General features: G+C 42.2%; 1 protein-coding gene across 1 annotated transcript in view; it reads right to left on the bottom strand.

Annotated features, from left to right (window-relative positions):
• Positions 1 to 20,963, bottom strand: part of LOC111076108 (transcriptional regulator ATRX homolog) — a 256,306-nt gene that overhangs the window by 169,521 nt on the left and 65,822 nt on the right. Inside the window, exons 6-7 of the mRNA XM_041595643.1 lie at positions 12,660 to 12,853; positions 12,464 to 12,601 (exon numbers count right to left, since the gene is read on the bottom strand). Of these exons, the coding sequence (XP_041451577.1) occupies positions 12,464 to 12,601; positions 12,660 to 12,853 (332 nt within the window). The remainder of the gene's footprint in view (positions 1 to 12,463; positions 12,602 to 12,659; positions 12,854 to 20,963) is intronic.

Here is a 20,963-nt window from a genome sequence, read left to right as displayed (position 1 = left end):
AGTTCTTAGTTAAAATTTTGCATGTCGGCATGCTTTGCATCTAATAGGCTGTTTACATTGGGACTGCGTCATGCTTCTTTGCGTCTTCCCGGAGACGCAGTTTTTTTGTGCGTCTATTCGATATATTCGATTGCTTTTGCTCATTTTTGGGATTTTCTGCCTATCAGCGCAACTATCACCACTAATAACAACAAAAAATTATAGATCAAAAATCAAATTTTGGCGCTAAAAATGTATGATTGTGCAAAAAGGTGAAAATATACATAGTCATTAAATAAAATACTTGAAACTGATTGTATTATTATCATATGCAATTTTTCTGACCCCCTGATGCCATTAAGACACTGCTGGAGACGAACTTCGGTGATTTTCATAATTTGAAGAAGAACTCCCACAAACTCTACAATGAAATGTCTGAAAATAATATTTAAATATGAGAATCAATTCTTTTTCGTCCATTTTCCTGACGTCTTGCTTAATTCTGTTGATTTTCAAAAATTTGTGTATCTTTCCTTGTCATCAAACACCCAAATCCAAATTCAAGACGCACGTCTTCCAATGTAAACGCCTTTTCTGCTTCATTGCGTCTATGCCGATATCAATAGCAGACGCGCCCAGTGTAAAAAGGATATAAAGCTCACTTTTACCACTATCGAACTATCGGAAAAAAACCTCGTTAATCGAATCAGTGATGTTGCCATCGATACTATCGATAGTGGCTCGATGTTTTTGCAGCTCTATCAGCTACCACGACATTTAAAGAAAATTAGTAGTGCATCGCAATTAAGGAAAAAATTAAACTTGTTCTTAAAAACAAATAATTAACTCATGTAATTACAATATAAAAATGTTTGAAGCATAACAAAAATACAATTAAATCAAAGAATAAATTAAAAAAAAAAATATTTAACAAATTGGTTAAATAAGTTAATCAAACCAACTCATTTTATAACAAAATAAAGAATAATTTTACTTTTACGGTTAATTTTTTGCGACTAGTGCATTAATTTATAAGAATCTTTCTTGTCGCACTAGGAAATAAGTAAATAAATAAATAAACCCGCTACACAGCAAACAAATTCTGCTCGGCGAAGAGGGCTGGTGCGAACCCAAAAGGGTCCCATCCCGGAACCGGGGTGGGTGGTAAATCGGCTCCCAAAACCGGTACTTTGGCAGAGTGGCAATGACTGTTGGTCAAGTTGCGGGGGCGAGTTGCCATCGACTAGCGCCCAAGCGAAAACTTTCACTTATGCCGAAAAACGGATCGCTGGCAATATCCTCTGTCGGCAGAATGCCACCAAGATGTCCAGCCCATCGGACCAATGGGAAGAAAGCGGTCTCCTCCAAGTGACCTCGTTCGCAAGATAGCCAGCGACAGGCCTCATAATAGGCTGCGATGCGTCTCGAAAGCCCAAAACCTACTGACTACATTAATACCATGAAAACCAACTGGGAAAAGTACAGTACAACAGTACTATCCCCCCCACACATCCTTTCCAAACGGAATATAAGCTGGGCAATAAACAGCTTTGAACCGTACAAATCCCCAACTGCAAAAGGCCGGAGACATGGTTATCAACTGGCTTTAATGTATCTTCAGAAAGATACTCATAGTGGGGAAAATTCCTCCCAAAGCAGGGAAAACCTTACACACAACCCCAAAAGACTTCAGACCAATCAGTCTTTCGTCCTTTCTTCACAAAACCTGTGAGAGACTACAGCTGAGAACCATAAATCCTCAGTTACAGTTACTCAGGGCTGCAAAGTGGTGGCATATGCAGACGACGTTGCCATTATTTTCTCGAAAAAAATTCCCTCAGAATCTTTGCGATCTAATGACCGCAAAGCTCGCGCGACTTTCATAATGAACAAAGTCACGCGGACTGGGAGTTTATCCCTGGAAAACGGAACTTGTGTTGTTCACAACCAAATACAGTAGTCGGGCGGAGAGAAGAAAACTCTCGTAGTGAAATTACCCCAATCCACGGTGAAACAGGATATGCTAATGGATGCGTGGCCGAGGGGGAGTTCGGTGCAGTACATGCAAACTCTGGATACCTGCCGACCTCCAGTTTAAATCAGGCTTCCCGAGGCAAGCGGATTATGCCTCGGGCGACTATCGCCTTCCATCCTACTCGTGGAAACTATATGCCCTAACAAAATATCAAAACAACAAAGGAGCTCGGTACTTCTCCTAAAGTACCGGAGGGACAAGCCATTCCCTCTACATCAACGCCTGGGAAACCAGGTCCTAAGAAGACGGGGAAGGAGACTCAATCGGTCCGCCGTCTTCTAGCTTTCATCCTGTCAAACGACGACCCTGACTTCAGGTCGTCGGTGAAGGAGAAGGAGCAGAGGCTTTGGGCCAGCTCAATTACCCCGAATTTCCAGGCAGCCAAAGCTGGAAAGGGCGAAGCCAAGGCCCCGACCAAGCGGCACCGCTCAGCAGATGGTCCCGCTCAATAGCCAGGCCATGCCCAGCAAGCCAAGCGGGCGAAAACCAACCCGGCGCAGATGGTTTGCTGTGGTGGCGAGGGGCAAGACCCTAATTGGAGTCCTGGACAGGGGCGCCAAGGACGGTAATGTCCCTCGGGACAAATGGCATCTGGTCGATGCAGAGCTCCAGGACAGATTTGCCTGCCAAGATGCCCGCTCGGCGGCCCTCTACACGAAGGCAGTTTCTTGCAAAAAGAGAGTTGCACTTATTTTTGCTCCCAAATTTCAGCAACGAAGACCAGCGGTGAGCCTCGAAGGCCAGGAGAGCTCACTGAGGATGTGATCCACATACATGGGTCACGCCCAACCTGACCCTCCTCCACTCGCGCCCCTAAGAGCTCTCATCGCAGACTGCGAGGCCAAGGACTTCGGCCTAATTGTGGGATACGACGCCAACGCACACCACAGTCAGTGGGGAAGCACTAACACCAATGAACGGGGTGAGTCCCTTTTCATCTATATACTGACCATTTAGATGGTCGTATTAAACCGGGGGAACGATCCCACCTTTATTATTAAAAATCGCGAGGAGGTCCTGGACCTCACACTTGCCTCTCACACGATACAGAATAACATAGTATCCTGGAAGGTCCTTGAAGAACACTCCTTCTCGGACCACAGGTACGTGGAAACTGTTTTCTCATTCTCCATACCGAGCACAGTCCTATTCCAGAATCTCAGGCGGACAAACTGGACTCGTTACACAGACCACCTGTGCCGTATTCTCCCTAAGTCCCCCCCGTGGAAGATATCTCACGGGAGAACACGACCAATCTGGTGAAAACATTTACCGAAGCCTGCAATGCGGCGCTTGACAAATCCTGACTGGTGGACTCCGAAACTGGGGGAACTCCGGAAAGCCTCCCGGAGACTCTTCAACAGAGCCAAAGCTCTAAATGTTGAGCAGAACTGGTCCGAGGTCAGTCTGTCAACCTATAACAAGGAACTTAGGAAAGCCAAACGCGCCTCATGGCGTAAGTTCTGCAGTAAAATCGAAAGTAACTCCGAAGCTTCACGCTTGCGCGAAGTCGACCCCAACCTTGGGTTACCTGAAGAACGCCGATCAGTCATGGACGACGTCCAGCAATGAATCGCTTAACCTTCTCCTCAACACAAACTTCCGAGGTGTGCATCATCCCAGCCCAACTGATTCACGCCGGACAAAGGGCCATACTGGCTCAAACAGATTAACAAGGGAGTCTTCTCTCACGGACAAATCCCCGACACATGGGTTCAGACCAAAGTAGTTTTTATACCCAAGCCAGGTAAACCCTCGCACACTGCCCCCAAATATTTCAGACCTTTCTTTTAAAGAAGATGGAACGGCTTTTAGGGCTGCATCTCAGGGCGAGTATTCCGCCCAATCTAATCTCTGATTCTCAGCACGCCTATCGGAAAGGAAGATCCACTGATACGGCCCTACATGCGATTACATCGATCATTGAAACGTCCCTTAGCTGTGAGGAATACACATTGGTGGCCTTCCTTGACATAGAAGGCGTTTTGAACAACATCATCCCGACCGCCATCACGGGTGCACTGACGGACCTGGGAACTCATTCCCGGACGGTGAGTCTCATCGATCAGATGCTTCAATGCAAGACCGTTGAGGCCTCACTGGGGACGTCAACTTCAACCAGGTTTGTCAGCAGAGGTACGCCACAGGGAGGAGTCCTCTCGCCCCTCCTATGGAACGTAGCAGTAAATGAACTGCTGTGGGAGATAGATGGGGTTGGATGTCACGTGGTGACGTACGCTGATGATGTTGCCATAGCATTCTCTGGGAAATTTCCACAGTTGCTATGCGAGTGAATGACAAGCACTCTCATGAAACTGTCCCAGTGGGCAGACAAATGCGGGATAGGTTTTTATCCGTCTAAAACGGAACTAGTACTCTTCACCAGGATGTACAAGATTCCGACACTGACTCCCCCAAAACTCTGTGGGGAAGCGCTAGTTTTTAGCAATAATGCCAAGTATCTTGGCCTGCTCCTCTATAGGAAGTTCGATTGAAAACTGGAAAACGGGCTTTATTTATTTTCTATTATATTTCTTTACTTAATAAACAGATCAAAAAAAAAAAAAAAAAAAAACCTTATTTAGTCCGGTGGCTATATACCGCCATCATACGACCAATCCAAATGTACCGAGTGGTTGTATGGTGGCCAGGACTGGACAAGAAAACTTGTCTTAGCAAACTCAGCCGTGTCCAACGCATGCATAACGGGTGGACTACGCACAACCCCAACCGAAGCCCTCGATACCATGTTGTACCTTCTCCCTGTGAACCCATGGGGAAAAAGGTGGCATCGCTGAGTCAGGAAGGAGTCGATCTCCTTCCAGGGCGGCACCTCCTTTTTGTCCGTTACGGACGCTTCTCATAACGCCCGGCTCAACTTTGGCAATTTGGAAGCACAGATGGTCACAAGTATACTCTCCCAATTGTCGATGCAGACGTTGGAAACAGCTAGTGCATTTAGGACCCCCTGCATCGTACTTTGTAGATCCTTCAAAGCACGACTGCACTCGGAAGTTACGCGGGGCAAGAATGTTTGCAAGGATGTTTATCTGGTTGGTAACCAGAAGCCGATTGTTCTCATATCGGCTATGGAGGGCTAACCATGCGGACTCGAAACCGTCATTGGTGAGGGGGGATTTCTCTACGATGGCCTTCGGATCGCCCCGGGTCTTCTCGGTGAGGTAGTACAGCTTCTCTACCGGAGACAATCTAGGATTGTTGATCACGACCGCAGTGAACAGATCCCGGAATGTGGGCCAGCGGACGTAGTCCCCTGAGAATACCTAAATATTGACGGGAGGCAGTCGACAGCCGCCCTGTTGGACTGGCTGTGCAGGAGGATGGACTGTGGTTGTGACCAGCTGAGCATTGAGGTCACTGAGGCACTGCTCAAATGCCCCATACCATTCTCCGTAGTCCTCCCGGATGTCAGCCTGGATTGCTGGATCCTCGTCAGCCATCACCGCGGAGCAGGCCTTGTACTCGCCCTCGATGTCCATCCACATAGTGAGGATTTGTGCTCGGCGGACTTCGGCAAGAGCGACGGCTGGTGCGGCGGAGATGCGCTCTGCCAGGTGGGAAAGGCGGCCAATGGCGGCGACCAATTTGGTCCGAGCGACAGAGGTGGCGGATTGAGCCATTGTGGTGTAGTGGCGGGAGCTGACGGGGCTACTGACGAACGAGCCTTTCGGGTCCTTTTGTGTCAGAGCTGGAACCTTGAGGGTCACGGGAGAAGGAAACAGAACCGATTTAGTTCTGGCAGCAGGGCTACTACTTGCTGCTCTCGGAGTGAGGGGTGTCTTGATTTTTTGTGTCGGCGTAGTTCCGGAGGCGGAAGAGGTGCGTAAACGGCTTGAATAGGTCAGAGGCAAAAGCTTGTTGCTGTCCTTATGGCCTGTTGGCATATTACGAACTCACACACGCACAGAAAATCGGTTTTGGAAGTCTTGGAAGGACCGAAGACTGCTCTGAGTAGAGTTGAAACGGAAAGACGCCCGGAAACAAATATTTGTTCGGAATTTGTGCCAGGAAAAAGGCCTCGAGCTTGTTGGAAAACAATAGTCGGGTCGACTCGGATTGTTTGAGATCACCGTGCAGTGCAGTTTCTCAAACAATGAGTGACTTATATTTCGCTGAGCCGAGGAGAGGAGGAAATATTGTTAGTGCGGGCTCCCCCGTTTACCTCTTTGACGCAGTCGTGAGCAGAACTGGGTTATTTGCGGATGGACAGCGGACGGAATGGCATTTATATCCTCGATAGCTGATTGGAATGGGCGATAGTTTGCTCTATATGTCGGTTTGGATCGACAAAGTGCAGATAAACCTAGTCGCCGTAAGCGGTACCGGAAGCTGCAGTCAAGAATATGACTGCGGAGTGGGCGCTGGAAAACTATCGGGAGAAATACCGAAGGAAAACAGAAAAAAAAAAACTAAAAAGGATGCCGAAAAGGTTTAAATTATAAATCGTGGATTGTTCAATTTATTTCGTGCTGTGTCCTTGTTTTTGTTTGGAAATTGTAAGACGAGAGTAAGGTTTTTTTTATTTATTTATTATGTTTGAATGAACGCAAGATTCGGTTACGATACCGATAGTTTTTAGATTGGGCCTCCCTACACACCAATTTGACAATTGGCAATATAAAGGGTTAAATAAGTACGTGCCTTGGTTGGATAATTTTTTGTGTATTTGGAGATACTATTCGTTAGGGTGGCGACCAAAACGTATGGCAGGAACGCGTAAATTGCTCGAAATCGCAGAATTTGTATATTAAAAAGTGCCACTATGCGCGGAGTATGTTCGGTAGTATGGAGTGCGGTATTTTTCTGCGGGGTGTAGTATTTTTTTGCATGTGCGTTATGTTTATATGCATGTATATAGTTGGCAATATAAATATATTGCCGCCAACTATGGAAATGAATTTATATGTAGATGGATGAAATTAAAACACTTTATTTGGATTCTCTTTGCACTTGGAGTGTGCCAAGGTATATGTTTATTGGGGTGGGTTTTGTATCAAATGTACTTGCGGAATGTGCGTTTGTATGGATGTATGTATTTGGAACTTGAATATTTGGAGATCAGCTGCAATCCTAACATTAAATTAAAAAATATTAGTAAAAATTATAAATAAAGAATTATTTGCTCCCTAGCAAATCTTCCAGCATTTAACACAGTGGCGTAGCTACGTACGTGCAAGACGGTGCGGCGCACCGGGGCCATTGAGCTTAAGGGGCCCCAAGCTCAGGGGCCCAGACTCTGACCAGAAAATCACCAAAAAATCTCTCATTACACACTTCTGTTTGAAATCCAAGCACGAATTCGACTTGTATAATTAGGCGTCGTTTAAAGTATTCTTCATAAAATTCTATGGAGAAACGGCTGGAGTAACGTTCCAAAAGTTAAAGTATGATTTTCGGAGGGTTTGTCAACCAATTTCACCTCAGACGAAATTTTATTGAATTTAATTGAATTTTATGAACAATACTTTAAACGACGCCCAATTAATGCACCTATACACAAAAGAAAACAAAAAACATAATTAAAAATATAAAAATAATCTCGCAGAAAAAGTCGGTTTTATTCGAAGCGTAAATAAATAGTTAAATTTTGTCGAGTGTTGTAATTTTGCGAAAGGTAAGGCAAGAAATGTGCAAAGTACAATAAAGTTTTTTGAACACATACATTTTCTAATAAAGAATTTGATTTACCACCTAATACCAATACTTTTAATCCATAAAGCGCACACAAAACCCTGTTTATAATAAATTATTTGATTCCAATTTTTTTGCACCGGGACCCTTTGCTACCTAGCTACGCCTCTGTGCATTAGAAAATCTGATCAATTTTATATAAATTTTCAAAATTGTTGTATTTTCTTTCGATAAATTTACTGTTATAAGACGATGTTAGAATTATAGGGAGGTAGGTTTAATGGGAAATTTATAAAAGAACCAGAAATATATTAAATACTAAAACATATTACTCTCAGACAAAATATATATTTTTTTTGTTTGTTTGTTTTAAGTACACCTTTACGTACACAACTAAAAAATACAGGGATATCAATGCATAGTACACAGCTCAGATTTCTATACGTGTGTACATTTGCAGTTCAAAAACGAAAATTGATTTATGAAACAGACCCCGATTGTACTCTCCCGTTATTATTCAGAAATTCAGAATAGACTGGCAGAACGGGTATCTTTTCAACAGCACTCTTCGCTGATTAAAACAATTGGGACTCTGATGAACCATATTTCCGGTGGATAATTTTCCTTGTTGGGACGATGCCCCTCTCGACGCCCTTCCAGGTATCAATCCCACTCAGGGAGGACTTGGAAAGGGGCGAACCTGGAACCGCAAATGCGATCCACATATACACTGATGGCTCAAAGTTAGACGGCCGTGTGGGTGGTGGCGTCTACTGTAACGAGCTCAACATAAGTCATTGTTTCAGACTCCCGGATCACTGTAGTGTGTTCCAAGCGGAGGTTGAAGCAATAAACGAGGCTATTTCTATCGTCTCCAAACTTTCTTTAGACAGACACTCAGTGTGTGTCTTCTCAGACAGCCAAGCAGCTCTCAGAGCACTTGGCTCAATATCGTCGAACTCAACGACTGTCAACATATGCCGTAGGTCTCTTAATGAGACCGCAGAACATTTAGATCTCTCCCTAATAGGGGTCCCCGGACACAGGGATATCCACGGGAATGATGCTGCCGACGAACCAGCCAGGCAAGGTACTACCAAGAAGCAGGTAGCGATGCCTTTGCTACGTGTAGGCTTCTAACGCACGAAGCCTTCGAGCTAATGGCCGACAGACGATGGCAGCAAACCATCACCTGTAAAACTTCCAGGTCGATCTGGCCAAGTCGATCGAAGAAACGCTCGGAAGAGCTCTACAAACTCAGCAGAGTACAGTGCTCTACCGTCATCCGACCCAACACGGGACACTGGCAGATCAGTAAACACGCTGCCAGACTGTCAATCCCTCATAACGACTTCTGTAGAAGCTGCAGGGACGAGCAGGAGGGGGAGTCGGTCCACCACTTTTTCTGTCACTGTCCGTCCCTGGGAAACCGTAGGCTACGGCTTCTTGGGGCTCCCTTACTCACCGACATTTTGGCCCTGTCCGAAATCAGACCAGGGATATTGTCCAAATACATCCAAGCCACCCGATGGTACTGCCCTTAACTCCGCAATCAGATTGCTCACCACGGTGTTGGGGAGAAGGGGGACACACCCATGCGTCATCACAACGGTCCTGTAGCAGGACCAAATGAGTTGTGGTGGGGGGATTTCCCCCTCTCACCAACTACCGCCTTAACCTAACCTTGCCCTCTACACTTGCAAAAAGTTTTGGGCATGAACCCAAGCATAGTCCAATGGATATATCTAGCAATAGTTAGACCAATATTACTCTTCGGATTCACGGTGTGGTGGAATGCACTAAAAGGACCATCACCTAACATTTAGAAAAGGTACAGCGAACTGTCGCCCTATAAATCAGTAGAGCTGTCCACACTACCCCAAAATGATGCGCTAAATCAAAGACAATATAAGTATAAGATGCGTAACGCTCATACATTTCAATTGCCATATGCAAGACAATTTTGCGGCCAGCGACGAAATTCGCGCCATCTCGCTCGCACAAATTTGAGAGCGTGCGAATCTAAAAATAGAACCCGCTTGCATGTGTAAGTACACACAGAACAGCAAGTACGTATGTGTGCGTACTTGTGCTAAGCGGACGATTTTCGAGACGGAAACCTTTTTACGAGTTGAGAAACGAAATTATATACCGGCGTTGAATACGTCGCATCCTGAATACCCTAATGGCAATTATTCCAATGTGATTCATGGAATTTCATGTATTAAATATATTATGTATTTTTATACCCGTACTCAAAAAAGAGTTAAGGGGTATATTAGATTTGTGGTAAAAGTGGATGTGTGTAACGCAGAGAAGGAAACGTTTCCGACCCCATAAAGTATATATATTCTTGATCAGCATCAATAGCCGAGTCGATATAGCCATGTCTGTCTGTCCGTCTGTCTGTCTGTCTGTCTGTCTGTCTGTCTGTCTCGATGAGCGCCTAGATCTCAGAAACTATAAGAGCTAGGGCAACCAAATTTGGTTTCCAGACTCATGTGATATCCCACTGCTACAAGTGTATTTCAGAATTTCGCCCCGCCCCCTTTCGCCCCCACAAAGGACGAAAATCTGTGGCAGGCACAATTTTAAAGATACGATAAAACTAAAAGCGCAGTATCGTAGAGAATGCCCATATCTACCAGACTGCTGAATCTGAATTAGATCAGATCATAATTATAGCCAGAATGACGAAATTAATTTTCAGTTGCTTCCCCTGCCCCCCCCTCCCGCAAACGACAACGAAACTCATTTTCCTTCTCGCTCGCACACTCTGCCGCGTTCAGTGCGCGAGCAACCCCTAGCGGAAAAGATGTAGAATATGAATAGTACATCTATAATCTACATGATAGATGTAAAATATACATTGTAGATGTAGATGTAGATAACAGATGTAGCAAAAAAATGTAATATGTAAAATTTTTTTTTTAATTCTAAATTCTGAAAATCATATGAAAAATACGACTGAGTACGGGTAAGGGTCGCGCTTTGGCGCTCCACCCTTCTCGTTATATATGTATATCCGATCATTATTATCGTATCGGTTTGGGGGTATATACATATATGGTTTTTTAATTGGGGTTGGTCTTCTACTGTGGGGTATTTCGCAGCGCTGGCGTATGGGCACACTCGCGTCGCGACGACGGGGCGCGACGGCGACCCTCGTGTGCCTCGTATGGTAGCATGAGCGTGGCTCAAGAGCGCTCTCTCTCTCTAAAAAATTTCAAGAGAGCCTGGAGCCAGCTCTAGAGCCAGCCCCGAAAATTCGTGTGCAGAAATTTCGTATGGCGTTACGCATCTTATACTTATATTGTCTTTGGCTAAATGCTATATTATGCCTTTACAGTTTTGACCTAGCAGGTAAGAAGCGGGTAAGAAACAGGTAGAAATGGCTACAATTCGTCTAAGAGACTCGGACCAATGGGTGTCACAGCACACTGGTCACTCATCCATCTTAATTGGAAACAATATCGTCCCCACAAAAACGGACGACTACGTTCCGAGGGAGTATCCAGATACTCCTTTTGAAATAATTATCCCTCACAGAGACACAGGGACCACCTGGCTCAGACGGAGCTATACAAATCTTTACAGACGGCTCTAAGCTGGAAAATAAAGTTTTAGGAGTATCTACTCCGAGCAACTAAACATAAGGCACTCCTTCATAGTTCCAGACCACTGCAGTGTCTTCCAGGCAGAAGTCACTGCGATCGGGGAAGCTCTGAACTGCATCCAGTTTCCGTCACCGCAACTCATCTAAATATATCTAGTGACAGCCAAGCTGCGATCAAATCACTTAATGCAATTAAATCGAACTCGGCTACCGTAGCAAACTTCCGAAAATCTCTATATGAGATGGCTCAGCAATTTTTTATAAGTCTGTTATGGGTCCCGGGTCAGCGGGACATTGAAGGCAACTGCATAGCGGATGAGCTGGCCAGATCTGGCACTACAATCCCCCTCATCCAAGACAAGGAGAATATTTCTATGCCCATGGCCACGTGTAAGCTTATTATAAAGAAGCAATTTAAGCGACTAACCGATAATATGTGGCAACAAGTACCACGATGTCTGTAGCTGTAGAGACGAGGAAGAGGAAGGAACGGTTGAACGGTTCGTGCGAAACAAAACTGATTACATTGTAAAAAAACTTGTATGATTTGAAATACGTACTCGGCTTTTGGAAAAGCTCGTTGGAGATGTCATATGGTACCATTTTCGTAATGGACTATAATATGCAGTTACTATTTGAATTTACGTCGACCTAATAATGCAAATTTAAACTTAAGAGTCTGAAAATGGTTTCATTGTTTTGAACAATATTCTCCAGGATTATAAGCCCCTATTCTTAAAAAATCGTACCGTTGGTATTCTTTGGACAATTTTATTTATTAGTAGCTTACTTTGTTAAGAATAAATGTCACTAAAGTTTCATGTCTAAAAAAAAAAAAAAATTTTTTTTAAAGTTAAAGAAACATTAAAAATGGTACAAAACTTCAACTTTGAGTCGCTATATATTCAGATATACCCATTTTATCACCTCGAATCAAAATTCATGTAAAAGATAATACAATTTTGTTATCAGCCTATTACTTTTTTTGGATATCCGCGCTACAGGTTTTGAGTAAAAATTATAAGAGTGCAAGCAGTTACCAAATTGCGTGTTTTGAATTTTTTTTTTATAATTTGGAGGAAGTGATCTTCTCATCTTGGCCTATAACCTAATATTTGTCTCGTACAAAGTACATTCAAAAGTTTACCATTTGTCGCACAGTGTTATCACGAAAAACTTACATTCTTTAAGATTATTTTGTATAGGCGTTCCGGTTAGTATTATACGTTTTGGCGTTTTTATTTTTGATACGGCAAGACTTATGGCAGATTTGCTATTTTTAATAATATGTCCTTCATCACAAACGACTAAATCTGCACCTGTTAAGATACAAATAATGATTATTTTTAAATTTATGCATTATAAATAAATAATTACCAGGCTGCAATAGGTATTTATGAACTTTATCTCGAACATTTTCTAATTTTGATGAAGTCACGTTCCCTCGATATTTATATGAGTGATAAAAGACAAGTGTACGGAATGCCTCGTAACCCACTAACAAGCAGCCCGCTCTGTTAGCCGACGATAAAGACCATTCTTCCAATACCAGCAGCTTTTCTGCAATATCACTAAAAATAAAAGTAAAAATAGTTCACTAAAGAACGAAATGATGCAAGGACCTGGATCAATTTTAAAAAATACTTTACATTGTGAGTTCCCTCGAACATATTTATGGTAGGCTGAGACAGAATTAAACAACGACGTTTTCTGTTTTTTGTTATTAATTAAAATTTTTTTTTTATTTTTACTGGAATGTTTTGGTGTTTCTACCACAAAAAGAAAATTACACTCCTCCTAGCGTCTCCTAGCACTTGCTGCTAGCCTCGGAAATCTCCATACTCCACCAAAGACCGGCTCGCGGTGGCGAGAGTGGCTTGTTTGCTGCCCTGTGCTTGCCCTACATGCCGTTGTCAATGCGCCGATGAGGTTGATTGCGCAGTCCTTTGCGTTTCCCAGGGCCTTAGGAATGCTCAGCACTGACAAGAAGATATCTGGCCTGAGGGTTCTGGCATTGAGGTCGCCCTTGGTTGGTGAGCTGTCCCTTGTGTATGGGCCTCAATGCTGCAGATGATAGCGTTATGGTCGCTAGCCGTGTATGCGCTGCTAAGTCTCCACACTGTTCTCTCAAAGAGATTAACACCAACCCTGCTCGGGAGAAGGTGTGCTCTGATCCGGTGTTTTAATTTGCAAACAGACGATAAAAAACAAAGGGAGATTAATTTGTATGAGCACTCATTCAAAGGAGAGGCAAGTGTACTTCTATCGACCAAAAGAAGCAATTTGTTTGAAAACAAAAATATTAAAAGCGACCTATACTTATTTGAAAAAATTAGACACATCAATCTTGTTGGTCTCAAGCGCATAACCCCTCTTGCTGCCACTCTTTATAAACTTTATTTCATTGGCCCTCATGAAGCCAATGAGATGGTTCTAAACGACGAATTTAAAAAATTAAACATCGATATATTTATTCCGAAAAATTTCACTGAGTCTGTGGGTGTCATCAGGGGTATTCCAACAAACATCTCAGAGATGAAACTGCTGGACAATCTTAATTCAATAATTAAGATAAACACAGTTGAAAGAATTTTTAAGAAAACAAAGAACGAAATGAATGAATCTGTGTTCGTCCCAACCGAGACAGTTAAAATTGCTTTTGCGGGTACCGAAATTCCATCGTCCGTTCAAATTTATGACATTTGCTCGCTAAAGGTTACCCATTACATTCCTGCGATTAGGCAGTGCTATAACTGTGGTCGCTTGGGTCATACAGCCTCGCGTTGTAAGTCACAAAAGCGATGCAAGAAATGTGGCAATAACACGTGCAACGAAAATTGCAATACCAACAAGTGCATCTTATGTCAAGGTGATGGGCACAATGCGTTTGAGAGGAACAAGTGTCAGGTGTGGGCCAAAGAAGGCGACATAAATAAAATCATGGCCATTAAGAAACTGGCCAGAAAGGAAGCTCTAAAGCAATTTTCCTTTCAACAAAACTATGATCAGATTCGAGACTATGACAAAAACTTTCCTCAAATGATAAATAAAAATAACAACAACAACAATTCATGTGAGCAAATACCGCAAGTTATGAGCAATAACGAACAAGCCAACCAGGTATTAAAAAAACATTCATATAGCAGCAGAGTGATTCAACGCACTGTAGGCTTTGAGAAACAAAAACCGCACTACTCACTGGAGTCATACACAAATGACTCTAGTGATCATACATATGAATTCCCAAGAAAGGAAAATCATGACACTATTAGCAGTGTCAGTAGCAGCATAGTTCAGGAAATTCTTGAATTAGTCACTCCCACACTGCTTAAGTCAGCAAACGGAACTAAAATAATTCAAAACATCAAAGGAAAATTCCTACAGAGCAGTTCGAAACATAGAAAACATGATGTTGGTAACAATACAAACCTCATCCACTAATATGTCCATTAAGATTTTACAGCTTAATGTACAATCACTCAAAAACAACAAAAATTACATAGAATACACCCTTAACTCTGGTGGATATGGCATAGCCATCTTCTCAGAAGTTTTCTCCCACGATATGTCATACAGAAATCTAATCAACTACGATCTATTGGAAAAACATAGAGATGATGGCTACGGAGGTGTAGCCATTGCTGTTAAAAAAGGCATTAAGCTTAAAAAGGAAGCCTTTAGTTCAGAGCACGATGTTATCATCGCCAAGACATCAAACCTCAATAAAAATATCACCATTGTCTACTTTGAACCCTTCATGAAGACCAACACCTTTCAAGATGCTATTTAAACCATAGTTGAAAAACTGGACGGCAGGAGCAATGTGATTTTTGCTGGGGATTTTAACGCCAGAAACACTTGCTTTGGTGACAATGTCACCAATGCCAAGGTAGATTCCTAGAGAACTACATGAGTAACTCCGGTTATAATTGTTTGAACGATGGAAAGTGCACCTTTAGACGTCACATCGACAGTCAAAGTGGCTCAGTGTTGGATTTGACCTTTTCAAACTGCAGCGATAATGTCACCTGGAGCTGCAATTCAATTTTTGTTGGAGGCAGTCACCATCATCCTATTTCCATAGAAATTCCGGATGCAAAGAGAAGCCCAAGTACTTTCTTGCTAAGAATAGACTGTTTCGAAGGCTAACAGGTGCTACGCCATCAGGAGACATTTCAAACATCACAGAAAGCTTCACAAACAACATTAGGGCCTCCACCTACTCCTTGAGCAACAATAGATGCCCCAAGACTTGGTGGAATCCAGAATTGCAACTGTTGTACTCTAAATATACCGAAGCACAGATCCAGGCACAAAGAGCTCCAAGTCTGACAAGCTACATAAAAGCGGTTAACCTGAGAGTAGAATGGAAGAAGGCAGTAATACTTGCGAAAAGAAACGCTTACGCCCGCAAGATAGATGTACTTAATCAAAAGCCAAACTCAAGGAAAGCCTGGCTTTTCTTGAGAAACATTAAGTCCTTTAATGATCCCGTAAATTCCAGCTTTTATGCAGAATGGTCCTTGCCTTACCTTGAGTTTCTTAAAAGCTAAGTCTCTGTGTTGGCAAAAGTTCATACCTTCTCTGTCAGGCCAGCTTCACTCAACATCAATCCCTTTAACGTAAGTGACCTGTCTGCTGTTCTCAATAGGGGCAGAAACACTGCGGGAGGAATAGATAGAATTACATATGACATGATAAGAGCCCTCAGAAGCCCAGCACTGAATAATCTTTTACAAGAATACAACAGGTTATTTACAGAATGTAGAGTCCCTGATCAATGGCGTACAATCAAAGTCATTCCCATCCCAAAGAGGGGTAAGGATCTCCATATCTATCAAAACTATCGACCTATCTTCCTCATCTCGGTATTGGCTAAAACTCTCAATCTTATGATCAAGAGTCGCCTAGATATGTTCTTAGATAAACGTAACACCATGCCCAGACGATCTTATGCCTATCGAAAGGGTAAATCAGCAGCCATGTGCATAAATGATCTTATCAATACCATGGCCTGAGAGAAGAAAAGGGGAAAATTCGTTGCAATTGTAGTAGTAGACATTGATAATGCATATAACTGCGTTAATCTTCAAACTCTACAAATGCTAATGGATTATGAACACATTCCCACGCAATATACTGACTGGATTGTCAATTTCTTTTCGTCTAGATTCCTAAAACTGGGTAACTTCAGTAAAGAAATCAATGGTGTGTTGCCTCAAGGCTCCTGTCTCTCACCTCTACTTTTCAATCTGTACACCAAAAGACTGCATCAAATCAATGATTCACATATGTCCATTATTCAATTTGCTGATGACTTTGCCATCATCTCAACAGGCAACAACATAAATGATTCTATCAAAAACTTACAGGTAAAGATCAACGACTTTCACCTTCTAAGTCAAGATCTAGGCCTTAATTTCAACCCCAGCAAATCCTCAGTTATGTTTCGCAGTAGGGGAAGACGTGATAACATCGCAGTTACATGCAATAATATCACTTTCCCAATAAAGGAGTCAATTACCTTCTTAGGCAGGGTCATCAGTGCCTGTCAGACAAATTGCACATTGCAAAAATCAGGGACAAATCAGACAAAAGTGAGCTTTTGTTGCATGCTGTAACTACCATCAAAGCTGGACTCAAACCCAAGGTTTCGTCCAACATCTTCAAATCCTTCACCAGATCTCAGCAGGAACATGCCATTACTAGTTTTTCGAATCTAAACATTAGCAACAGCAAGTCTCTTAACACTGCACAGACGGACTGTCTTCGCCGTTGCGGGGGTGTGCCTCCCAAAACATCTACGCATCTGATTTTTGCTCTTTACCTCCCAAACACAGAGCTAAAATTCTCACAGTCAGAGAACTACTGAAAGTAAAGTCTCTAAACCCGACCTTGTAAAATGATGTTATTAAATCCACTGCAAAGACTGCCTACACAGCTGTGTACCAAGAATATAGTGATCTTTTCGACAATTATAATGAAGCCAAGAAGTACAAACATAGTCCCAAAGCCTTAATTTGTCTGTCAGTCTTTGACAGGAAAAAAACTGACATATCAAACGAAGAATGCAATGCGATATATCAAGCTAAGCTTGAAGAATGGGTCTCAGGTGGATGGAACATTCTTTCCACTGATGCATCCATCAATGGTGATAAGACAGGCATAGGTATCTTAGATTACCCTAGTAACTTAAGCTATATGTTTAGGACTGAAAATAGTTCCTCATCTGTGTTTGCAGAGCTTGTAGGTATATTAACGGCAGTTAAGATATCAAATATAAAAAGACACAGTAAAACTATAATTCTCTGCGATAGTCAAGGCGCCTTAAAGGCTCTGAAGAGAAATGAATCAAATTCATACTTGACAGACGAAATCCATCTCAACATGGACAATTCCTTCACGAGCAACTTTATTGTGCACTGGATACCCGGTCACAAGAACATTGCCATTAATGAAAAGACTGATATACTAGCCAAATCAGCCACTAATGTAGGCAAACTATTTAATCTACCCCTAACATTCGATGAAGTAATAAGAAAAGTTAAAATAAAAGTTCAGACGGATTGGAACAATGAGTACAAGGAAATATCAAAAACCAAAGGAATTTATTTTGCGTCAATTTACAATGAAATTCCAGTCAAACCATGGCATTGGGCTCTCGACTGGAGTGCAAAAAACATAAAGGTCATAAATAGACTGTTAATTAATCGAACCTATGATAACGTTTTTTTTACACAAAATCAAAGCCAGAAACACCAACATTTGCGAAGTTTGCAACGTTCTCGACAATGCGGAACATGAAATCTTCTCCTGCCAACGACATGCTACTATCAGGAAAAAATATAAAATTTTTCATCGCTTTAAAGATCTTAAGGATCTATTGCTCACAAAGGAGCCTCTTTTTTTTAGAGAATTGGCCAAATTTATTAATGAGGCTAATTTGGAGTTGTGAATCGAAACACACTGGACTTTATTCAGGTTAACGCGGTGCCAACGGAAGTCACCTTGAGGAGCAACCTTCTGTTGTTCCTACTTTCTGAGGCAACCTTCTGTTGCCTTACACATCTACACCTTCACATACACATCAATCCATTTCACTACTATTTTGTTAAACTCTTACACACGTCCACACTTTAAACTAAGCATCATATTGTTTAAATTATAAGAATATACCAATGCAACACCATGCATGGTCTCATTAACAACCATCGATAGACAAGAAAATATCGACAGCCCCATCATCGAACTGAAGTACCTGGTCAATGCGGACTCATCGTCGTGCGACCATACAATTTCGCGGCAGCGATTAAATACAAAACAAAAAAAATGTTAAATATACTGACTGAGTACGGGTATAAGTAGAGTCGCGTCCCCAGAAGCGACTCGCACGTTCCTTCTCGTTTTTATTGAAGATTAATAACTGTCTGCTAATATAAATGAGTGTGAATAACTGTAGATTAATTATGATTGAAATTGTATATCTTACTGGCTATAATTTTAAGGGATGATTCAGGGGATAGAGTATGATAAAGATTATTATAATTAAGGCATACAATTCTGATACATTTGGTATCCTCCTCTTAACAGGTATATTGACCTCCTTTTTGGACGTTTTTCACCTTTAACTTGAAATTAAAAAAATATATCCCCACATTTTCCAGAGATTTTTTGTACATGCTCTTTGAATAATCCATTTCCTATGTTTAAAAGCCCTTTTTGCTCTTTTGAGTTGTTCGGCTTCTACATCGCTAACATAACCTGTCACTGACATTAGTGTAGAAGAGTATGTTATAACTTGAGAGAAGTCATTCAAAAACAAAATAAACAAGTGGGCCCAAAGGAATACCTTGAGGCACTCCTGATTTAGCATAAACGACATTCGACAACACATTAGTAAACAAAACGCGTTGTGTGCGGTTTGACAGATATGACAAGATCCTCGGTTAATTGCAGAAGAGAACTCGACAAACCTTCGATGTTGATCGATGTTTAAAAAAACCGTGTTGCGATGGAGATATCAGACTACTGCATAGGTGTTGCAATTGCCCGGTAACCCGGAACTCAAGCAGCTTCGGGATGTCGGAAAGCTTTTCAATACCTTGGTAGTTCTAAATGTGAGATCTTGGACCCTTTTTTTGAAGCGGAATGATGTAGGATTCGTTCCAAATCACTGGGAGACAAGACAGTTCCAATGATAAATTGAAAATAAAGGTCAAGGGTTGGCATAAGGACTGCGCCTGCGTTTTAAAATACAACTTGGCACCTTGTCTGGACATGTCAATCAATGAAAAACCTTCTCAAAGGAAGGTAGAACGATATGGAACGTGAGTCGCTTCTGGGGACGCGACCCTACTTTTTTAGAATTGAAAAATTAAAAAAAAAAAATGTTACATTTTACATTTTTTTGCTACATCTGTTGTCTACATCTACAATGTATATTCTACATCTAACATGTAGATTGTACATGTACCATTTAGATTCTACATCTCCTCCGCTAGGGGTTGCTCCCGCACTGAACGCGGCAGAGTGTGCGAGCGAGAAAGAGAATCAGTAGTGTCAGCAGCGCTGGAGAAGGAGAGGGAACCAACAGAAAATTAATTTCTTCATTCTGGCTATAAGTATATTCCGATCTAATTCAGATTCGGCAGTTTGGTAGATATGGGCATTCTCTACGATACTGCGTTTTTAGTTTTATCGTATCTTTAAAAATGTGCCTGCCACAGATTTTCGTCCTTTGTGGGGGCGGATGGGGGCGGGGCAAAATTTTGAAATACACTTGTAGCAGTGTGATATCACATGAGTCTGGAAACCAAATTTGGTTTCTCTAGCTCTTATAGTCTCTCAGATCTAGGCGCTCATCAAGACAGACAGACGGACAGACGGACGGACGGATAGACGGACGGACAGACGGACATGGCTATATTGACTCGGCTAATGATGCTGATCAAGAATATATATACTTTATGGGGGCAGAAACGTTTCCTTCTCTGCGTTGCACACATCCACTTTTACCACAAATCTAATATATCCCTTAACTCTTTTTTGAGTACGGGTATAAAAACGAAACTCAAATAAAAACATGTCCAGTTGGACATGGCAAAACGTTTCTCTTTTCCGATCAAAATCAATTCCTAGCGAGTTTTTCTGGGTGTTTCAAGTCATTATCCGGTTAAAATATCCTTTTAACGGGCATTTTTCAACTGTGATATGAATTTAATGTATTCGTAAGTATGCCTACACACACAGTTTCGCTGAATACCATACTACACTTAAACGCCAGGCTAGAAAGTACTATATAGCTCATATAAGCTGGGTCCGATAAGGCTCAGCCTAGCATATCCAATCCTATTTTTTTCATGATTTTAGGTGGTAATCGGATTTCTGTGAACGCCAAACCACTAACCATACAGTATATAGATGTGCCAGTTCATACAACGAAAGGGGCGCAGCTGAGCTTGCAGCGAACGTTCCCAGATCTTCGGCTTTGGAAATGGCCGCGTTCGGCTCTGGGAATGGCCGCGATCGGCTCATGACGGCACACTAGCCGACTGGCAGCAAGCATGCATGTGTTGTGTACGTGTACACTCCAAAATATATGATTGTATGCATAGAATAATTTTTAGCTGCCGAAACCGACTTTGTTCGAGATTTCAGTTTACGTAAACGTATGTGTGCCAT

The sequence above is a fragment of the Drosophila obscura genome, unplaced genomic scaffold, assembly GCF_018151105.1.
Source record: "Drosophila obscura isolate BZ-5 IFL unplaced genomic scaffold, ASM1815110v1 contig_137, whole genome shotgun sequence".
Classification (NCBI taxonomy): domain Eukaryota; kingdom Metazoa; phylum Arthropoda; class Insecta; order Diptera; family Drosophilidae; genus Drosophila; species Drosophila obscura.
The sequence above is the reverse complement of the archived record's forward strand: the minus strand, read 5'-3'. Positions and strand labels throughout refer to the sequence as shown.